We start from the raw sequence: 21,502 nt of genomic DNA on the forward strand, positions 1-21,502 counted from the left end.
GGCTATGTTGACATTTCTAGTAGACAGTAGTAGACTTGAATTATGGGAAGAAATGGCCCTATTCAGTAGGAATCCAATCTGACTTATTGAATTGAGTCAACATTCATCTCTCAACCATGTACCTCATACTTTATTGTACTGCCTAGGGCATATATGCATTTCCCAGAATCTATACAACAGTCCGTATCACAGCCATTTTTACAGGGCTGAAATCTCAGAGCTGTCCCAGGGTCTCACTTTGTCCCTTTGGTCAACTATCAAATTCAAGTTACCTTACTGACCACATATTCTAAGACCAATTGTCTTTGATTTCATCATCAGTTTGCATGTTTGTAATACACCCTAGGCACCCCAACATCTGCCCTGATAGCCAGCTTCAGAAGATATTACAATGCCTCTTCTAAACTATATCTTCCATTTCCCCAAGATTAGCTTCCCATTTGGACCTCAGACCACTCAACTCTTTAGAGTGTTATAAAGCAGAGTTCTATGTCAGTGACACTGCTTTTCTTGACACTACCTCCAGCATCACACTGTTTTTCAGTGGGACATCATTAGAGACATGATAGTCATCCTTGATATGAACTCTTAATGTGAGTCAAGAGATTGGGTATAGAAATACTTTCAATTCTGCCACGCAAAGCTTAGTGTTTAGACTGTTTTGGGGCCACAACCTCCAAAGAAAGGAGGTTACTATTCATATCCCAGCTGTGAAGTCCTCGTACGGTCCTCATTTCCCTTAGCTTGCTGCTCACCCCTGCATGGGTGAGGCTGACAACCAACCCTCTAATCTAATTTTTTGGGTGGACCTTTTCCACACCAGTTCCACACCTTTCCAGTAAGAGCCAGCAGGTTTTTTTAATTCTGGTCCCATATAGTGCAACTGGGTAACAAAGGTCATACATTGCGCATAAAGTAAAAATAAATATATACATTAAAAAAATCCATTCCATGACAAAATATTTATGTTTGGTTACGTAGCAGTGGTTTTCTATATATATATATGTGGGTATGCATGTGGGTTTGCGCTCTAGCCGGGCCCTGCTACTTACCCCACATATTACATATTACATCACTGATGACATCTACTATCAATTAATTAATAATATTACTGCAACTTTTGCAATCTATTTATCTATCTATCTATCTTTACTTAAAAAACACCTGTTATAGTTAGAGTTATCTCAAGTAACTATAACTCGTGCCCTAAGGTAACTGTAACTCACGCCCCTGCCATGCACAGTTGTTTCTGTGAAAATTTTTACTGCAAATATTACATTGATATTATCAGTGATGTTATCAAAGATGTCATGAGTGCCTTAATTTGTGAGGTAATTAGCAGTGCATGGCGAGTGCGCAAGTTATAGTTACCTTAGGGCACAAGTTATAGTTACTTGAGATAACACTAACTATGATAGGTGAATTTCTGTGTTTTTTATGTTTATAATGTGAGCATAACTATAATGCCCCTGTACCCTTTGGTTTTTTGAGTGAATTTCTATGGTATTTCTAACCTATAGTAATTTTCATTACTATACGTTAATCCAACCATCGCCGTGCATTACCTTTGCGGCCAGTCCCTGTTGCTATTGCCTATACCAACCAAACCCTGCAAGGCCCCCTTCCCCAGGTCAGATCTTGGACCTCATCCCCCAGGGCCTGGCCTAAACATTATTATCTGCAGATTCACATGCTTTTCACATCCCGCCATCTTGTGTTGGGCTCGGAGTGTTACAAGTTGTTTTTCTTCAAAGAAGTCTTTTCGAGTCACGAGATCGAGGGACTCCTCCCCTTTCGGCTCCATTGCGCATGGGCGTCGACTCCATCTTAGATTGTTTTCCCCGCAGAGGGTGAGGTAGGAGTTGTGTATTATAGTAATAGTGCCCATACAATGGAGTAAATATGTATGTACATAATGTCGTTAAAGCGATATATCTACAAATTTACAAATGTTCAAGATCAACTTCAAACGGCTACAGGCTCCCAGGGAGGTGGGTGGGCGCATGTGAATCTGCAGCGTCCCATGCCACGAACAGATGTACACTGGGTAAGTGACATTTTCCGTTTGATGGCATGTGTAGCTGCAGATACACATGCTTTGCATAGACTAGTAAGCAGTTATCTCCCCAAAAGCGGTGGTTCAGCCTGTAGTAGTTGTAGTTGTTTGAAACAAAGTTCGTAGTACTGCTTGTCCTACTGTGGCTTGTTGTGCTGTTAACACATCCATGCAGTAGTGCTTGGTAAACGTATGAAGCGTAGACCATGTGGCTGCCTTACATATTTCAGTCATTGGAATGTTTCCTAGAAAGGCCATGGTAGCAGCTTTCTTTCTAGTCGAGTGTGCTTTTGGTGTTATAGGCAGTTCTCTTTTTGCTTTGAGATAACAGGTTTAAATTCATTTAACTATCCATCTGGCAATGCCTTGTTTGGATATTGGATTTCCTGTATGAGGTTTTTGGAAAGCAACGAACAGTTGTTTTGTTTTTCGAATTTGTTTTGTTCTGTCAATGTATTACATTAACGCTCTTTTTATGTCTAATGTATGTAGTGCTCTTTCAGCTACAGAATCTGGTTGTGGAAAGAACACTGGTAGTTCTACTGTTTGATTCAAGTGGAACGGTGATATGACTTTTGGTAAGAACTTAGGATTTGTTCGTAAAACTACTTTATGCTTGTGTATCTGAATAAAGGGTTCTTGTATGGTAAATGCTTGTATCTCACTCTTCTTAGAGATGTGATGGCAATTAGAAATCCTACTTTCCATGTTAAGTATTGTATCTCACATGAGTGCATGGGTTCAAACGGTGGACCCATGAGCCGTGTCAAGACAATGTTAAGGTTCCACGAAGGAACTGGTGGTGTCCTTGGTGGGATAATTCTTTTCAGACCCTCCATAAAAGCCTTTATGACTGGAATCCTAAAAAGTGATGTTGAGTGCGTAATTTGCAGATAAGCTGAAATTGCTGTGAGATGTATTTTAATGGATGAAAAAGCTAGCTTTGACTTTTGTAAGTGCAGTAGGTAGCTGACGATGTCTTTAGCAGATGAGTTTAAGGGTTGTATTTGTTTATTATGGCAGTAATACACAAATCTTTTCCACTTATTTGCATAGCAATGTCTTGTGGTTGGTTTCCTAGCTTGTCTTATGACCTCCATACATTCCTGTGTGAGGTCTAGATGTCCGAATTCTAAGACTTCAGGAGCCAAATTGCTAAATTCAGCGATGCTGGATTTGGGTGTCTGATCTGTTTTTTGTGTTGAGTTAACAGATCTGGCCTGTTTGGTAGTTTGACATATGGTACTACTGATAGGTCTAGTAGTGTTGTGTACCAAGGTTGCCTTGCCCAAGTTGGTGCTATTAGTATGAGTTTGAGTTTGTTTTGACTCAATTTGTTTACCAGATATGGAAGGAGTGGGAGAGGGGGAAAAGCATATGCAAATATCCCTGACCAACTCATCCATAACGCATTGCCTTGAGACTGATCCTGTGGGTATCTGGATGCGAAGTTTTGGCATTTTGTGTTTTCTTTTGTTGCAAATAGGTCTATTTGTGGTGTTCCCCATCTTTGGAAGTAAGTGTTTAGTATTTGGGGGTGAATCTCCCATTCGTGGATCTGTTGGTGATCTCGAGAGAGATTGTCTGCTAACTGATTCTGAATCCCTGGAATAAACTGCGCTATTAGGCGAATGTGGTTGTGAATCGCCCAATGCAATATTCTCTGTGCCAGGAGACACAACTGTGTCGAGTGTGTTCCTCCCTGTTTGTTCAGATAATACATCATTGTCATGTTGTCTGTTTTGACAAGAATGTGTTTGTGGCTTATTATAGGTTGAAATGCTTTCAACGCTAGAAATACTGCCAGTAGTTCTAAGTGATTTATGTGAAACTGTTTCTGCTGAGTGTCCCATTGTCCTTGGATGCTGTGTTGGTTGAGGTGTGCTCCCCACCCTATCATGGAGGCATCTGTTGTTATTACGTATTGAGGCACTGGGTTTTGGAAAGGCTGCCCTTGGTTTAAATTTATATTGTTCCACCATTGAAGCGAGGTGTATGTTTGGCGGTCTATCAACACTAGATCTTGAAGTTGACCCTGCGTCTGTGACCATTGTAATGCTAGGCACTGTTGTAAGGGCTGCATGTGCAATCTTGCGTTTGGGACAATGGCTATGCATGAGTACATCATGCCTAGTAGTTTCATCACCATCTTCACTTGTATCTTTTGTTTTGGGTACATGGCCTGTATTACATTGTGAAATGCCTGTACCCTTTGTGGACTTGGAGTGGCAATCCCTTTTGTTGTGTTGATTGTCGCCCCTAAGTATTGCTGTGTTTGACAGGGTTGAAGGTGTGACTTGTTGTAGTTGAGTGAGAAACCTAGTTTGTGGAGGGTTTCTATGACATATTTTGTGTGTTGTGAACACCGTTCTTGTGTGTTGGTTTTGATTAGCCAATCGTCTAGGTACGGGAACACATGTATTTGCTACCTTCTGATATGAGCAGCCACTACTGCCAGGCATTTTGTAAAAACTCTTGGCGTAGTTGTTATCCCGAATAGCAACACTTTGAATTGGTAATGTACCCCTTGGAATACAAACCTTAAGTACTTTCTGTGTGAAGGATGTATCGGTATATGGAAGTATGCATCCTTTAGGTCTAGTGTTGTCATGTAGTCTTGTTGTTTGAGCAATGGGATTACGTCCTGCAGTGTCACCATGTGAAAGTGATCTGATTTGATGTAGATATTTAATGTTCTGAGATCTAATATAGGTCTTAGAGTTTTGTCTTCTTGGGGTATGAGAAAGTACAGTGAGTAAACTCCTGTTCCTCTCTGATGAATTGGTACGAGTTCTATTGCATCTTTTTGTAACAACGCTTGAACCTCCAGTTGTAGAAGATCCATGTGTTGTTTTGACATACTGTGTGTTTTCGGTGGGACATTTGGTGGGAATTTTAGAAATTCTATGCAATAACCATGCTGGATAATTGCTAGGACCCAAGTGTCTTTTGTTATTTCCTCCCATTGTTTGTAGAACTTGGTTAATCTCCCCCCAACTGGTGTTATGTGTTGAGGATTTGTGACGTTGAAATCACTGCTTGTTCTGTGGAGTTTTGGGAGTTTGGAACGTCCCTCTACTTTTTGGGAATTGTCCCCCACTATATTGTCCCCGAAAACATCCCTGCTGATATTGGCTCTGATAAGTGGGCCTTGTTTGTGAGGTTGTGGGTTCCGTGCTTTGTCCTCGAAACCCCCCTCGAAACTGTGTTTTACGAAAAGTGCCTCTGCTCTGTGGGGAGTAGAGTGCGCCCATGGCTTTGGCGGTATCAGTGCCCTTTTTAAGTTTTTCGATAGCAGTGTCCACCTCCGGCCCAAACAACTGCTGTCCGTTAAATGGCATATTCAGCACGGCTCGTATTTCCGGCTTGAATCCTGATGTACGCAGCCATGCATGTCTCCGTATTGTCACTGCTGTGTTTACAGTCCTAGCAGCTGTGTCTGCCGCATCCATTGCTGACCGTATCTGATTGTTCGAGATACTCTGTCCTTCTTCCACTACTTGCTGTGCTCTTTTTTGGATCTCCTTGGGCAAATGTTCTATAAAGTGTTGCATTTCGTCCCAATGAGCCCTATCATATCTGGCCAACAAAGCCTGTGAGTTTGGAATACGCCACTGGTTTGCTGCCTGTGCCGCCACTCTTTTCCCTGCCGCGTCAAACTTACGAATCTCTTTGTCTGGAGGTGGTGCATCTCCTGAAGTGTGTGAGTTCACCCTCTTGCGAGCTGCCCCACTACCACTGAGTCTGGTGTCAACTGTTGTGTGATGTACATGGGGTCTGTTGGTGGCGGTTTATATTTTTTCTCCACCCTTGGATTAATGGCCCTTCCTTTCACAGGCTCCTCAAACACTTGTTTGGAGTGTTTTAGCATTCCAGGTAGCATGGGGAGGCTCTGGTACTGGCTGTGTGTGGACGACAGTGTATTAAATAGAAAGTCGTCTTCAATTGGCTCAGCATGCAGGCTGACATAATGAAACGCCGCTGCCCTTGACACCACATGTGCGTAGTCTGTACTATCCTCTGGTGGTGACGGTCTAGCTGGATAACACTCAGGACTGTTATCTGACACTGGCGCATCATAAAGATCCCACGCTTCTGGATCATCCTGACTCCTCCCTGTATGAGTTGGGGATTGCATCATTGGTGGAGTGCCTACCGGTGATGGTTGTGGAGAGCGTTGTGGAGATGGTGGCGGGGTTACTTGTTTAGCCACCTTCGCCTGTGGCTGCTTGTCATCCTCTTGGAAGGCAAGTTTTCATTTCATTCGAATTGGAGGGAGAGTACTGATCTTCCCTGTTTCTTTTTGGATGTGGAGCCTTCTTTGGGTGTAGTCTGGCTCCATTGTCTCCAGTTACTGTCCAAATCTATGTGTTTGCATTTGTGAGGACAGGCCTTGTTCCGCTGTGTAGGAACTTGATTTAGGTTCCGAGGCCGGATGTTTCGGTATCAAAACCTTTTCGGCTGCCTTTTTCGGTTCCGACAACACTTTTTTGCTCTTCGGCGTACTTTCTCAGTGCCGACTTGGTTCGGTGCCGCTCTCTCGGTGGCGAGATTGCTCTGACCCGGTGTCTCGGGGTCGAGTCTGCTCTGACCCGGTGTCTCGGGTCGAGTGTGCTCTGTGCCGGTATCTCGACCGGAGTCGGATGGCTTCGACACATGCATGCCCTTTTTCGGTGCCGATGCCCGGTTACCTATTTTTCGGGTTAAGCCATGGCCTGTTGGCGGTGGCGTCCCCTGGGCTTTACTGGTCTTTACGTAAGTCTTGTGTATCGACGTCTTACTCACGTTTTTCGGAGTCTGTTCAGGATCGACCTCTTCCGAGTCTGAATCCTCGATGGAGAAGGCTTCCTCTTCTTCCTCCATGTGTTTTTGTCCTGTCGGCACCAACGCCATCTGGAGTCTTCTTGCTCTTCGGTCCCTTAAGGTCTTTCTGGACCGAAATGCCTGACAGGCCTCACAGGTATCCTCTTTGTGTTCTGGCGACAAACACAAATTACAGACCAAATGCTGATCTGTATAAGGATACTTATTGTGACATTCGGGGCAGAAACGGAATGGGGTCCGTTCCATTAGCCTTGAAGACGCACGCGGTCGGGCTGACCAGGCCCCGCCGGGAATCGAAAACCCCGAAGGGCCGCCGGAGCTCTTCAAATTTCGGTGTCGATCTGTTGTAACTAACCCGATACCGAACGCAAACAATACCGTCGAATTTTCCGAGTTTTTCACTAACTTTCCGAACCAAAGCGCGGAGCGTAAAGGAACACGTCCGAACCCGATGGCGGAAAGAAAACAATCTAAGATGGAGTCGATGCCCATGCACAATGGAGCCGAAAGGGGAGGAGTCCCTCGATCTCGTGACTTGAAAAGGCTTCTTCGAAGAAAAACAACTTGTAACACTCCGAGCCCAACACTAGATGTCGGGATGTGCAAAGCCTGTGTATCTGCAGCTACACATGCCATCGAACATATATATATATATATACACACAAACACACACAAAAAAAGAAGCCGGGAACTCTGGGTAGTTCCCAAGTTTAGGTGGAGAGCAGATCCTTTATTTGGAGCACCCTACAACACCACAAATGTCTAGCAGAGTTTATAAACATAGGATTAGCACAGTACCATCCATGCCAAGCTAGAGAGTGCCAAAAACCTTTTAACACTCCAGCAGCGCTTAACTTGAGCCGGTGGTTTCCGGTGGGGGGCACCAGCACTTACTTCTGAGGGCCAGCACTTATTTTTCAGTACCAGGTATTTACTGTGAGCGAAAGACGCATAAGGGAAAGACGGAGGAAGAGAAAAACGAAAAACATCAGAAAGGCAGAAATCAGAAAGCTGCAAGAGTGAGCTGAAGGTGCAAGGAGTGGCAGTAAATGGATTAAAGAGGCCCACAATGGTTTTAGGATTAGGTTGCCTCAGTATTCTGTGCTCTCACATATAATTGCAGCAGCTGCGTCTTTCAAAGGAGAACTTTGGGCACAGTCTTTTTTATTTACAAATTAATCACTGGACTCCAGGTACAGTATTACAGCTATGGATTGGTAAAATATAATTCAAACTAACCTGGAATTAAAAAACAAAATCTCCAACATGTATTTTGCTCCTAAACTAAGCAAAAAATAAAACAAAGAACTCTGTGTAGTTCTCAAAGCTGTAAAACTGTGCGAATAAATTCTGCTATGGCTGTGTACAAATTGTACTTGTGAAATTCGCTTTTATCCCTCTAGACATAGTAGATATTTAAAATGCTGACAGCTATTTTAATGTAGAGGCAGTTTCTTTTCACTTGATCCCAGTTATAAAAGGGGTAGAAAACTGACTGATGCCATTATATGCAAAACCAGAGTTTCTGTCAAATACTACAAAAATATAGAGTATTCTTCCAATAGTGGCAGCTGGGTTGGCAACACATAAAAATAAATCATCTGCATATAGGGACAGTCTCTCACTACATTGGGTTTGTCACTGAAGTCCTCTAAATAGAGCATCTTGCCAGACCCATTCCACCAATGAATCTAGAATGGAGGACAAAAGTAGTAGCGATAGAGGATAGCCCTGTCTTGTTCCTCCCTCTAATAACAATAGCTCCAACAGGACCCTATTCCAAATTTCTTTACCTGGAGTACAGAGCACCAACCCAAGACAAAAAGTGATGGGCAATGCTCATCTGTTTCTGCACTACCAAATATATTCCCCCTCAAAAGAATCAAATGACTTAGTTGCACTGAACACCAAGCCTGCAGTCAGCTCCATTAATTTCTAGGTGTCCAGTGTGTGACCATGTAGTTTTCTATGGTTGTGTCTTATGCTTCAATCTGGCACTAACCCTGATTATTCAGGTCGCACCAGTGAACCTATTACCCTAAGTAGATGATTCACCAGGAACTTGGAAAGGGTTTTTAGTTTTAAAGTTCAACAAGGAAATCAGCTGGTACGATTGGCAGTCTCTTTTAGGCTTTTTAACAGTATGAATTAATACATTTGTAGCCACCTGCAGATCATATGGCAGGTGACTATCTCTTTTAGTTTCTTCAAATATTTGTAGATTGATTACTAGCTTGATTCTTAGAATATTCCAACAGTAGTCCATTTAGGTCAGGAAGCCTCCACGACTCATCAGTGTAATAGCTTCTGAATTCTCTTCTATGATATCCTTATGAGTGGTCGAATTTGTGGGGATCAGCAGATCTACAACAAAACCTAGTAGATCGACTCTTTCATATTTAGTCTTGTGGAGTATAGTCACTTGCATTGATCAGCAAATTCCTGTTCTATCTTATTTCCCTTCATAAAGGTTTCCCACGTATCCATCAATGTCCTTGTTTATGTTTAGCCCTCATTGTGCTTACTGAGCTTTTTAATTGGTGTTCTCACCATTTTCCATATTGTGGAGTGTATTGGTGTAACTATAAGATGCTTACAGGCCTCAATGGTAGATATGGAGGTGTAATCTGATATTTCAAGTATTATCTGATCATTCATCCCCGGATTCTCAATCTACCAGATACTGTTACTCCAATTTCAACAGGTCATTAAGCCTCCCTGGTTTTCATTTCCAATTCTCATTTCTTCCCCAGTATTGTTCATATTGTTTCACCTTTTGTGATTGCATTATAGGCCTCCCAAAGAGTTAATACAGATTGCATCAGCCCCACATCCTCTTCAAAATATTTTTCTGTGGTGTCTCTCAGCCTGTTTACCATGACATTATCATTCATCTCCAATACTTCCAGTCACCATCCCAGGGGACATCTCCATCATCTCCTGTTAAATTCCATCCTTAGAAGTAAGTGGTCAAATATCACTTGGACCAAGACTTTCACTTTACAAAACCTCTGGAGTGACAATTCAGATCCAAGAAAAAGGCTATCCTAAAAAATGAAGCAGGAACCATGGGGTGATAGGAGGATTACTGCTTGATATGATGTCTCTCTGTTCATGTTTCTATCAGACACCGGTCATTAACAAACTTCCGTGCGTATGAGGTATCCAAAGGGACTCCCCTGAAAGCAATTCTATCCAGCCTGGCCGAAATCACCATGTTCAAGTGATGTTAAAAGTCACTGTGCTCTACAGGAATTATACTATTGGAGATCCCATACTGTTTATGGTATGATCCTACAGTGGGAGTTGGCGGTGCACAGACAGAAAGGTCATTTAGTTTCCCCTTCTATGCACTCAGTGGCCCGCCACAAAAGCCCAATAGAAAAGTCCAGGTATTCTCAGGAGTGGAATGGATTTTTAAACCAAAATACTTACGCCTTTCAAGCATGCTGTAAATCCTACATGTATCATGGACTCATATTGCATTCTGCTGAGAACATAGCTCACTGGTTGAGTCTCTTGAAACTCTGTGTCTGTTCCACGTCTGTGAAGAATTTTGGACACACATCATTTTGATCTAATTCCCCATCCCATTGATATTCAAAGGGATGAATTTGAGCATGGTGGTCCTGATACCACTCATATTGTAAGGCTCTAGTAAGTATAATCCAGCCCACACATTATGTATAACCTATAAAACCATCTTCACTCCAAGAGAAAAACCTCTAACAATTACATTTTATGTGGCCAACAATCTTCAAATCTTTGACTGCTGTATCTTGTTAAATCCAATTTCTACGGGAGCTACATGAGCTCCCCTTAGCCAGGATTCATCATGAGAATTACACCTATTATCCCCCATTTCACCAGGGGATTTGGTTGAGATATGTTATTCTGTCCTATCTTGTAAGGTGTTTGATACATCTTTCAAAGCCGTCATATTTTTATAAATATACATAAGCAACAGTACCACATTCCATATAATTATTTAGATTTGGTTGAACACACCTGCTCATCATGAAGGATCTTTTACAGTGGGTTACTCTTTACCCTCAACAACTCTGTGTTCCTCTCCAAGTTCATTGGCTACAGTGGCTATTCAGGGAACTTTGCTTCTGTCCCTTGGCATTTTGTCAGACCATTCACCATGTTCTCTCTATTTGCAGTTGAAGTGCTTATTCTTGCACCACCTAATCACCAGCCCATGGGTCAATCTCATACCTCACCTGGCACAATGAACTGCCGCGATTTTCATGATTTTCCCTCAGCCAGAATATTAAGCTGAGTGGAGAACAGCTGTGTGTACTTCACTGTTTTGAAGTTCAGGGTTGACAGCATCAAATGTTCTGCAATGATTCTGAGCTGATTCAGTAAAGTCTGGAAAAAGGAGGATATTTGTGTTACATTCCTTACTGAGACTTTTGGTCTAACTGCTTGGAGGATAACATCCCTTTCCCTGAAGTTGAGCTTTCGAGCAATGATCCTTTAGATAATTTTGTAGAATGATATTTTGGAATCCATATTGTCATTGGTTTAATTATAAGTACAGATTTGTCTATATTATTCTTGTCTATATTTTTACTTCAATGGTATTGTAGATCAATATTTATGTAGTCGATTTTTAGTAGTACAATTGTTCATCTAAGAGTAGCCCCTTACATTCTCAGCATGAGTCCCAAGTCACTGGTCATTTTCTCACAGAAATTGTATCTCCTTCATAGTCTTGATGTTAGTTGAGTGATCGTGAACAACGTTTTAAACTGTTATTTGCAAGTTTCCACCTAGCTGACTGATACTCAGAGTCACAGTATCTATTCAGTGTACTAAAATGCTTTTTGACTCTTTTGCTGCTGTCACTTCTTTCACAGATGGTTTAGAGTCTTTTGCATTTGCAGGGCTCACAGCAAGCTGTAACTCTAGGATCTGGTCCAGGGGTCCTGTCAAGAAGGCATACTTCAACAGCCCATTTTGTTCAGCATTGTGACCAGGTCTACCTCTACCAAATGTGTATCCAAGTTAATTGGGATAGTCTCACCTGTGAACATTTGGATCCAGTGGTCTTTTTCCAGTTTCACCGCTTAAACTGGATCACACAGGAAAGTAAATAGTGTTCTAACCATTCAATTCCTCATCTAGGGCCAGAGGATCAACTAGCATTTATTCAGTAGTCTCTTGTTTCCCCTAGGGAAGGACATCCTTGTGCTTCGGCTGGGACTCCAACCCTGGCTATTTGTGCTCTCATATTGGGGGACACAAAAGATCCTGTCTTCTATTCTCGCACTTGGCCTCTGTCAGTTCCGGTACACCTTGTCAGTTGCTGCCTGACAATTGGTACTGGGTCTGTCCCTCTTGGAACCCAACCCACTGCCCTGACATCACCTAGCCTATTAGCATTGCCATGCACCAGTACCCTTTAATCAATCAATGGCTGCTACTGACCCACTTCTGGGGTACTCAATGGGTAGCCACATAACTACCTAAATCAATAATGGTTATACTATACGGAATATGAAAATGCATTGTATTACATTTATCTGAACCCTTTTAGGAGTTGTTTTTTGATTGTTGCATTTGAGGACAGAAACCTATCTCTTGAATTAGATGGACTAAAGGTTCCAAAAATCTGTTATTGTCCTTCCTTGAATCATTACTAGGAAATGTTCAGCATTGTGGCATATGCAGAAATCAGACTTGATAGTTTTTGTGCCTTTCATAAGCCCTTGCCTTTTGTCCTAGGGTTTCAGTCTCATTGGATGGGCTGTACTGCTGATAAGGATGAGATAATTTCAGATTTGGGAATTTATTAATTTCTTCATGTCAGCTGTGTGGTCAAGTTATTGTACTTCTACTGTGCCTTAGATCAAATTGATAAGATTGTTCTCTCAGTCATTTCCGCCAAGGAACTGAACAATTTTCACAGGGAGGATGAGCAATTTTCCTGCATAACACTGGTAAACTTCCTTTCCAAATCAGAACCAAGGTCAACAACCTGTACTGACCGGCAGAGTGGGAATGGGATGAAGACCTTTCATAAAACTGATGGACTGGTGGGAATAAGGCTTAGACTGATACCACCGCCTGACTGACTACTTGTGTCTTGTATTGTGCCATCTTTATTTCAATAAAACATGTTAAGAGAATCAAAATCGTGGCCTTTTCTCAAAACAGGGTTTGTTGTTTTAAGAGCTAAGTACCTCTATAAATGAGTATATATATTTGCTTCGTTTTGGAACCTTATGCCTGGTGGTTTGCTCCTTCTTGCCGAAACATGCTGTAGCCTAAAATATGACTCACAGGCTTCTGTGAGGGGGCCACCCATTCAAAAAATGACCTTAAATTTAAAGGCAGCAAAGGAGAGTCATTGCAAGTGAACAGCCATGCCAGAAGCTTTGGTGGAGCCAGGGGTCAACATTTAAGGTGCCTCTCAGGTTTGTGATGTAAACTCCTTATTAAGATGACCTGCTCTAGGGAAAGTGAAACACAATATTTTGCGTCATCAAGTGATGTTGAGGTATTTGCTCCATTAAGAAGGAAGCGGTCAGGCCTTTTGTTATATTATTTAAAAACATGTTTTAACAAGAGAGTGTGGGCCTACAAAGCATCGGCTTGTGGCAAAGAGACACTGCTCCCCTCTTCATGTGACAGGCCTGAAAATTAATAACTTGTAGTGGTTAGAGCACTGGGTTAACAAATGGCAGTCTTGGCTCTTACTAACACACTGTGTTACATAAGAAAATCACAATGGCCCTCATTATGACAGTGCCGGTAAAAACCACCTACCGCCGCGGCCACGGCCGCCAAAAGACTGTCGCGTGGCTACCAGCTGACCACCATGTTATGACTGTAGCCGGAATTCCGCCAGAAGGATGGCTGAATTCTGGGTATGGTCATGACGGTGGACGGCGGTAAGGTGGAGCTGCTGCCAGCAGCAGTGCCATGCCAGTAGGCCGCCGCAGACCGTATCATGATCCATGATACGGCCTGGGGGTGTTCTGCTGGCAGATGCTGCTGCTGGCAGCAGCGCCCCGTCTCCTGCCGGAGAACCCCCTGAAATCAGGTAAGTCGGGTGCTCTAACAGGGGAGGGGGGGTGGGGTGTTGTGTGCGTGTGTGTGTGTGTGTGTGTTGCGTGTGGTATGCGTGTGCATGTGTGGATGTGTGAGTGCGTGTATTGTGTGTTGTGGGAATGCATGTGTGCTTGTATGTATGTCAGTGTGTGTGGATGTGTGTGTGAATTGATGTATGCATGCATGGGTGAATGTGGGTATGAGTGTGTATGTGTGTGTATGATGGTACGTTAATGTGTGTTTATGTCGTGGGTGGGGCCTGGAGTGGGAGAGGGGGTACTCTGGGGAGGGGGGGCGAGGAAGACCCTTCTCAGTGACAGGGAAGGGATTCCCTGTCACTGTTAATGCCTGCCGCCATGGTTTTCGTGGCGGTAAGGAAGCCACAAAAAACATGACAGTAGGCGGGGTCATAATCCCACGGGTGGGACAGTGACAGCTGCCTGGCTGGAGACTGGAGTCTCCAGCCCGGCGGCTGGTACCGCCCTGGTGGATGGAGTGGTACATTGGGTGTTTGGCTTGAGACACACCGCCAATGTCATATTTGGGGAAAGGTACCGCAAGTCTGTTGGCATGACTTTTCTCCAAAATACCACCGTCCGTCAGGGTCATAATGAGGGCCAATATTCCTTAACCTCGGTTTATTAAACAGTATTTATTAGGAACTGGAATGCAAGAGTTTTGCTAAATGGAAACTGAAATAGAAAGGGGAATAAAGGTAGCATGTTTATTAGATCCAGAATCCTGAAACCATTAGCATGCTGTATAGGGTGAGATGATTTTAGTTTATTGCTCATCACAGTTGTGATGTGTTCCGCATTTGTTAACGCAAATTCAAACACAGGCAACAGCATCTGGCGGCATCACGCTTTCTGCTGAAGATAAAGCAAGAGACCCATGCCCATGAGATGCGTGAAAAGTGAGCCTTCATATCTGACATACAGAAGTCGTATTTACTAATGGTTGAAGGACAGCAGCAGATGTGAGTGGGCTCCCGCTGGGCTAGTCCATCATCAGGCAATCTGTGTCCTGCTGCTGGTAGTCACGCCAAGCAACACATTTTCCCAATCTGGAGAAAATTCCATGGGAATCTTAACATTAATCTGTAGGAGCTCTGGTCTACATGTAGAAAGTTTTTAGTGTGCACATATACCATATACAATTAAAATCCAGACATAACAGCATGCCATTATAAACAAAAATTTCATATAGAGTAGAGGATGCTATTTGGAGAACGACTAGATTCATGTTTCGGTACTGCCTTTTGAGCAGTCTAATATTCCATGTTTAAATGCACAGTCCTTTTGGTACAGGCTGTATCGGCTCAATTGAGAGTGCCACAAGCACATATAGGGCCAGGTTTACAAGAAAGTGGCACATCAGCTGTGATGCGTGACTTTCTTGCCCCCCCTTAACGACACCATGTTTGCGCCGTATTTACAATACGGCCCACCATGGCACACATTAGGACAATAGCGGTGTAAAATTTATGATGCTATTGTGGTACTTTGCAGGATAAGCGCCATAAATTGTGTCTCTAATCCTGCAAAGTAAAGGGAGGCCCATTAAAAGTAATGGGCACATCATTTTTTTAAAATGACGCTAAAAATGGCGCAGTGTAATGTAAATTTCACTGTGCCATTCTTATGGACCTCCCTGTAGGGGAAAGCCCCCCTTGCATACATTTTGCCTGGTGCAGGCATAATGTGGCCCAAGGGGGTCGCAAAGTTTTGTAAATATGGCAAAGGAGAATGGCCTCCTTAATGGCACATTAGTGGAAAAACAAATAACACTATTGTGGCGCTAAGAGGCGCTAGGGCCTTGTAAATCTGGCCCATAGTCTTGCCTAGTTGTACAGCATCATTAAGCAGAGATGAAGTGAACCCCTGCCACAGCTGATTGGGGAATAGTTAGGAGAGAGTGCCAAATTTTTGCTGTACACAGAATAGCAAGCACTTTTTTGCCCCCTTGTTCCGATCATCAAACAGTCAAGTGTGATCTTTTCTCAGACATATATATTACATTTTAAGCATCACTTGTAGGAAGTGAAGCAGCTACTTCTACAATAACAAGTAGACTGCCTCACCAAAGAGAGAGAGTGAAGACATAGGTAAGAGTGGTCTAAATATATTGCACAGTTCTGTCAAAATGATGAAGTGAGGGCAGAGTATTATCTGTGACAATAGTCACTTTGCCTGCTAAGCAGCAGAATCCAACACAGTCCAAAAGGGTCAATTTGACAATAGGTTTTCCACATACGATAAATTTACGTACAATGACCCTAAAGGTAAAGCATTTACATAGTCAGTGGTAAACCTGAAAATTTGGCATGGATCAGCAAACCTGGATTTCCTCAGGGCAATGCTGATCTCTAATTGATACCCGGATTCTGTCACCATTAACATAACTGTTATATTCCAGTGTGTCATTGAGAATGAGAGTAGTCTACCTCAAACTTAAAAATCGCAAGGCAGAAAATACTTGCAGGTTGATAACTGTATCCACCCAGAAATGTTGGCTTTTTGTGAATAACCTTGTGCATTTGATTCATTCTACTCTCCCCCTTCCAAACCCTTGCAGAATAGCAATGAAATTAGTCCATGATGTGAGTAGGAAAACCATTAATGAATAACATGATTGTATTGAGGCAGCATCTTCTGAAAATATACCCATATTGGAGGATAGCTCTGGTCAGTAGGTTCAATAAATTACAATGTTAATGTGCAAAGAACATCCAATGTTAAAATGCATTGATCATGCTTGCTATGCCCATCATTTTATTTTACCACAAAGAAGAACCAACATGTAAGAAAAGGCCCCGTATCAAAGAACAGCTCACCCACCTGATAATTGATTCCCAGTCTGCTTCCCTTCTGGGAGCCTGGGGAGATTTCCAGGTGCCCCTCTTCTCTTCTGCCCACGACCGCGAGAGTCCCAGCTTCTCTTCTGCGTCTTCATCTTGTTGATCTTTTCACTGTACATTTTTGCCAAGAATTGCACTTTGTTTATAATCTTCTCCGAGTTCTGTACTAGGCAACTGTCCCCTTCTTCAGTGAGGTCCAGGCTTTTGAGTCCAACAGCTGTGCAGCAGGATGAGTGATTACTATTGCAAAGGCCACCCTTGGGTGGTGAGCCCAGAATGGTATCCTGAGTGATGACCAATGTGCTTTCAGTTACATTGGTTGTCTGCTGGATACACTGTCCGCCCAGCTCATCCAAAGTCTCATCTTTTGTGGGGTGTCCTTTAGGTGAGACAAATTTAGCAGTGTCCAGGTCTGATTCTTCTACAATGACAAGCTCATTATTCAACTGGCCATCCTGCTGGACCTCTGAAGTTCTCCTGCCCCCCTTTGCCCTTTTGGGGACACTACAAAATTTCTGTGTTCTCCCTGTGATTTGTTCCTTCTCTTTCCATTCCTTACGGATGTCGGCACAAGACCTGTATTCTTCAAGCTCTTGTGTGCTGTTGGAGGCGTGGATGGGAGCCTCCTGGTCAGACAGCAAAACATCATGGGGCCTTTCCTCATCGATCGGTGAGGACATTCTATTGGAGTGGCACATTGTTGTGTTGTGGTAAGAGAAACATGCCGCTGTGGGTGGTACAGAACAGTCTTCCCCTCGTTGGCACCTGCCTGCTTCCCTGTCTTTGCTGTTCTCCTGCTGCAGAAGGTAATTGAACCTCAGGATGGAGTCCTTTACCACTCCGGTGGGAACATAAGAGATGCTCTCTTTCTTGTCCAGATACAGACTGCTGGTGTCAGCTGTTTCATAATAATTCTTTATTTTCTCAATTAGCAATCTGTCATCTTGAGTCAGAGTGGAATCCCTCTTTGCTTGGAGCACTTGGCCATGCTTTTCTACTGAATTTCTCTTAGGTAAGTCATCATCTGGTGACCAGCAGGACTGACTTTGAACTACCATTGCTGGCTGATGTACACCATTACTGTCCACATTATCAGGTGGCAAGGAATCTTGAATTTCGTCAACACAACTAGAGTCAATATCACAGTGCTCTGTGTCAATCTCAACATTTATTGGCTCTTGCTTGCTGCTAGGGAAGACATCTTCATCTCTAGGATCTGGAGGGTCTTCAGTTTCATCCTGACCGAGATCTTCCAGGACTTGCAGCGGAGATGGACCACTCTCCTGCCGCTGCTCTTCTTCTTCGGATGACTCGCTTATGGATGGATGACTACATGTTGGGAGTGTGGCAGAACCCTCTTCTGAGGCTTTGTTTTCAGAGGCTCTAACCAAGGATCCGTCTGTCGTCTCCAAAGTCTGGTTGTCAACCTCCTGCAATTCTTCTTGGAAAGTCCTTGATTCGGGGAGCTCCTCACATTCATCGGGAATTTCCTTGCAGGGAGATTTGAAGATTGGCAGATCCTACAGACAAATAAAAAACACATGGTAAATCGTAGATTAATACCTGCTGAATTGGCTTCTTTTTTAAGTGTCAGGAAAGGGAAAATGTTTCTTTTTTTTTACGTTACATAATATTTGAGATTTATGCATAATATTGAAAGTCAGTGACCAGCTCCCTAGAGTCAGAAAGGTCATGTATGTATTGGAGCAGACATGAAGGACGTGGAAGGGGTGAGATGTGCAAAAGGCAACTGGTAGGGAGCTTGCATGTTTCTTTAAGAAGTCTAAGTGGTTTATTTAGGCTTTTAAGGGTGAAGGTTAAGACTTCTAATTTCTTCAGACAAATGGAAGATATCCAGTTCTATTTAAATAGTGGTGCCATAGCATTCTGTCATGGCAATTACATTATATCTAGGTAGTATGTTAGAACTGCCACCAGGGCCTGTATGTGATGGAAATGTAGCCCTCTATCAGGGTTATATTTTCTGTATCCTTGAAACAAGCATCCTTCACAAGCAGCATACGTTTTGTATCCCCAAGGTTTAATGACAGGTTTGAATAGAAATGGTACCACTAAAAATGGTGGCGGACAGGCAAACTCAAATTGGGAGGCAAATCCAACCTCATTGTTTTGTCCCCTGTAAAGCAGACATGGCATTTCCAGTGGCAGAAACAGCAGTGGCTCTCTCATCCAGAAGGTCACCTTACCCTAGCCTCTTTAACAGCACAAGGAAATGGGGGGCTGAAATTACTGCTCTTTTCTCAGAATAACCCCCCTTCGCTGCAGGATTTCCTAAATGTGTATTATTTTCCACCATGACAGGTGCGAAATGAAGGTTCTTTTGTCATCATTGACTGGATGTAGGGTCAATGAGGGTGTTTTCAGAGCAGTGTTCATTTCAGGGGAAAAGAGTGAGATTCTCATAATGCTGTCTGTCCACTCCTTCCTTCCTCTTTCTCACTTCTTGTACCCAGGACTTTGGGTATGTGTAGAGTTGAAGAACTACACTAGGTGGACATGTGAGTATTTTTACAAACATTAAAACGATGCATAATTTTGTCCACCTGGTCAAACTTTCCATGTTGTACTTCTGTTGTCATGCTTCATTCTGCATTGGTTAGAGTCTGTATTATGAATAGAAACGCTTTGCAACAGAAAGCCACAATATTTGTTCTTATTTTTTAAGGGTTGTTCTTTCCAAGGGTTGAATTCTTCTTTCAAAATAAATAATCTATAGATGGATGGATTCCATAAAAGTGATCATATAGGATAACAACAAAATCCTATAATTAGGGAGCAGCTTGGAATATAGAGGATCCCAATATGGATTGTTTCTCATAAGCATTCTAGATATCCCAGTAACAAACTCAGTTCTATTAAATTTCCATACATTTCCATATATTGAATACATTCCACTTTTCAAAAAGATTTGTAGCCAACCCGTAAGGTGTCTTTAGGAGAGACAGTTCTATTAGTGAAATTAAAATATAAAGCGTTAAAAGTATTTTTCCCTTTCATTCTTAATGTATGTTGATAGTTATATGCAACCTGCTTCACCTTCTGGACCAAACTGCTAACAGTATAAAATCTCTCTTCACTTCAAGTAAAAAATAAAAAAAAGTGAACATTTATGATTGTATTTCACATTTTGGTGCCATCAGTGAATATGTACAAAAGTAAAGTGTTATTTTGTACTGCTTTTCAATCACTTTTTCTCCGCACTTTTATATTTTCCGTAGCTGTTTGACCCTAAAATATGTCTTGGCAATATTTCCCTACAGCTGTGTGGCCTGCCTAATTTGAATATTGTCCCTTTGTACAAGTTTTCTAAGACTACTCTGCTTACGTGCAACAGATTTTTGCAACTTGATATTTGTTCTGGATCCGTATATTTTGCATTATCCTGTCGTCTTGTGTGTGGCCTAGGATTACAGTGCAATGTTTTGAAAGAAATCTCAATGTTTCTTTGAAAAAGTGTCTGTAACCAGAACCCACGCAATGCTTTTTATTATGGCGCCATGTCTACACTGCCTTATCAGACTGTTATTTGAGATCAACTCAATCCATGTAGCGTTGTCTTACTGAGAGGTAGGCTAAATTTTAAAAACGTTTATCAATGCTGCTTGTCCCACCAGGTCATCCTGCTGACATCCAAGTTCAGACAATGTTACCTTAGAAAGGCATACTGCTATTATAACGAAGTTTAATTATAGACCAGCACTTACATCAATTGCACAAAGTCGACTTCCAACAAATTGTTCAGTGCATGAGGAGTTAAGAATGGTAAATCCCTGCTTCGCTGTGAATGTTTATCTTTACGATATGTTGGTAATCAAAAGTGTGGATTTCATTATTATCTAGGTCGATATTTTTGACTTCATTATTGTGACCCACAAACCTTGACAAATGTGCCTATTGTCTGTCATGCAGCAGCTTTACATACCTCAGCAGTGTTACATTCCCAATACATCCTGCCTTTGAGGATTTCCCCTGGGATGGTTATTCAGTCACTAAAAGAAATAAAACTGCTTCGAACTATCTTGCTAAACTTTCTCTCAAGGTTGCATTTCTACATCTACACAGGATTGAATTACAGCCCCATTAAATTTGGAGAGTGCACTGTGTTAGGCTACAATTGCAAGTGGGATGGAAGGTGGGCAGGTATTTCGCACACCTGTTAAATACTGATAACCCATAGTGTGGTTTTCCCATGTGCAACCATGTGCAATAAAGATCTCCAAATCTGAGATCTGCATAAGAAAAGGAAGAAAAACAAGTGGAAATTGCTGCTTTCTTCTGAAAAATGACTATTCAAAACATTAACACCACCAACAGCCATAAATCAAGCACTATTTGAAATGTTATACATCAAGAACATGATTGCAACAATTATGGATAGTTTATGTTAGTTGTTTTGCATAAGAGTTGTTATGATTTACTGTACTTGATTCGTGACACATGATTATTATATCCAGATGCATAAGAGTTTGTTTGTATTTGTATTTTTGTCTGTGTTTTTATACTAGGAGTTCTTCTTAGCTGCAGTGTTAAGCACAATAATGATCAAATATTATTTAATAATTCTGAATTTTTCTTTGACATGATTCATGTTCTTGTTGCGTTACCATTTCAAATAGTGCTTGATTTTTGGCTATTTAGGGGGTCCTTAGGTTTTGAATCGACTATTTATGGATTCC

At 42.3% G+C, this 21,502-nt stretch overlaps 1 protein-coding gene across 1 annotated transcript in view; it reads right to left on the reverse strand.

Moving 5' to 3' along the window:
* Positions 1-21,502, reverse strand: part of PLEKHG2 (pleckstrin homology and RhoGEF domain containing G2) — a 361,757-nt gene that overhangs the window by 14,333 nt on the left and 325,922 nt on the right. The window contains exon 18 of the mRNA XM_069207509.1: positions 16,786-18,325. Within this exon, the coding sequence (XP_069063610.1) occupies positions 16,786-18,325 (1,540 nt within the window). The remainder of the gene's footprint in view (positions 1-16,785; positions 18,326-21,502) is intronic.

Source organism: Pleurodeles waltl, chromosome 9 (assembly GCF_031143425.1).
Source record: "Pleurodeles waltl isolate 20211129_DDA chromosome 9, aPleWal1.hap1.20221129, whole genome shotgun sequence".
NCBI lineage: Eukaryota > Metazoa > Chordata > Amphibia > Caudata > Salamandridae > Pleurodeles > Pleurodeles waltl.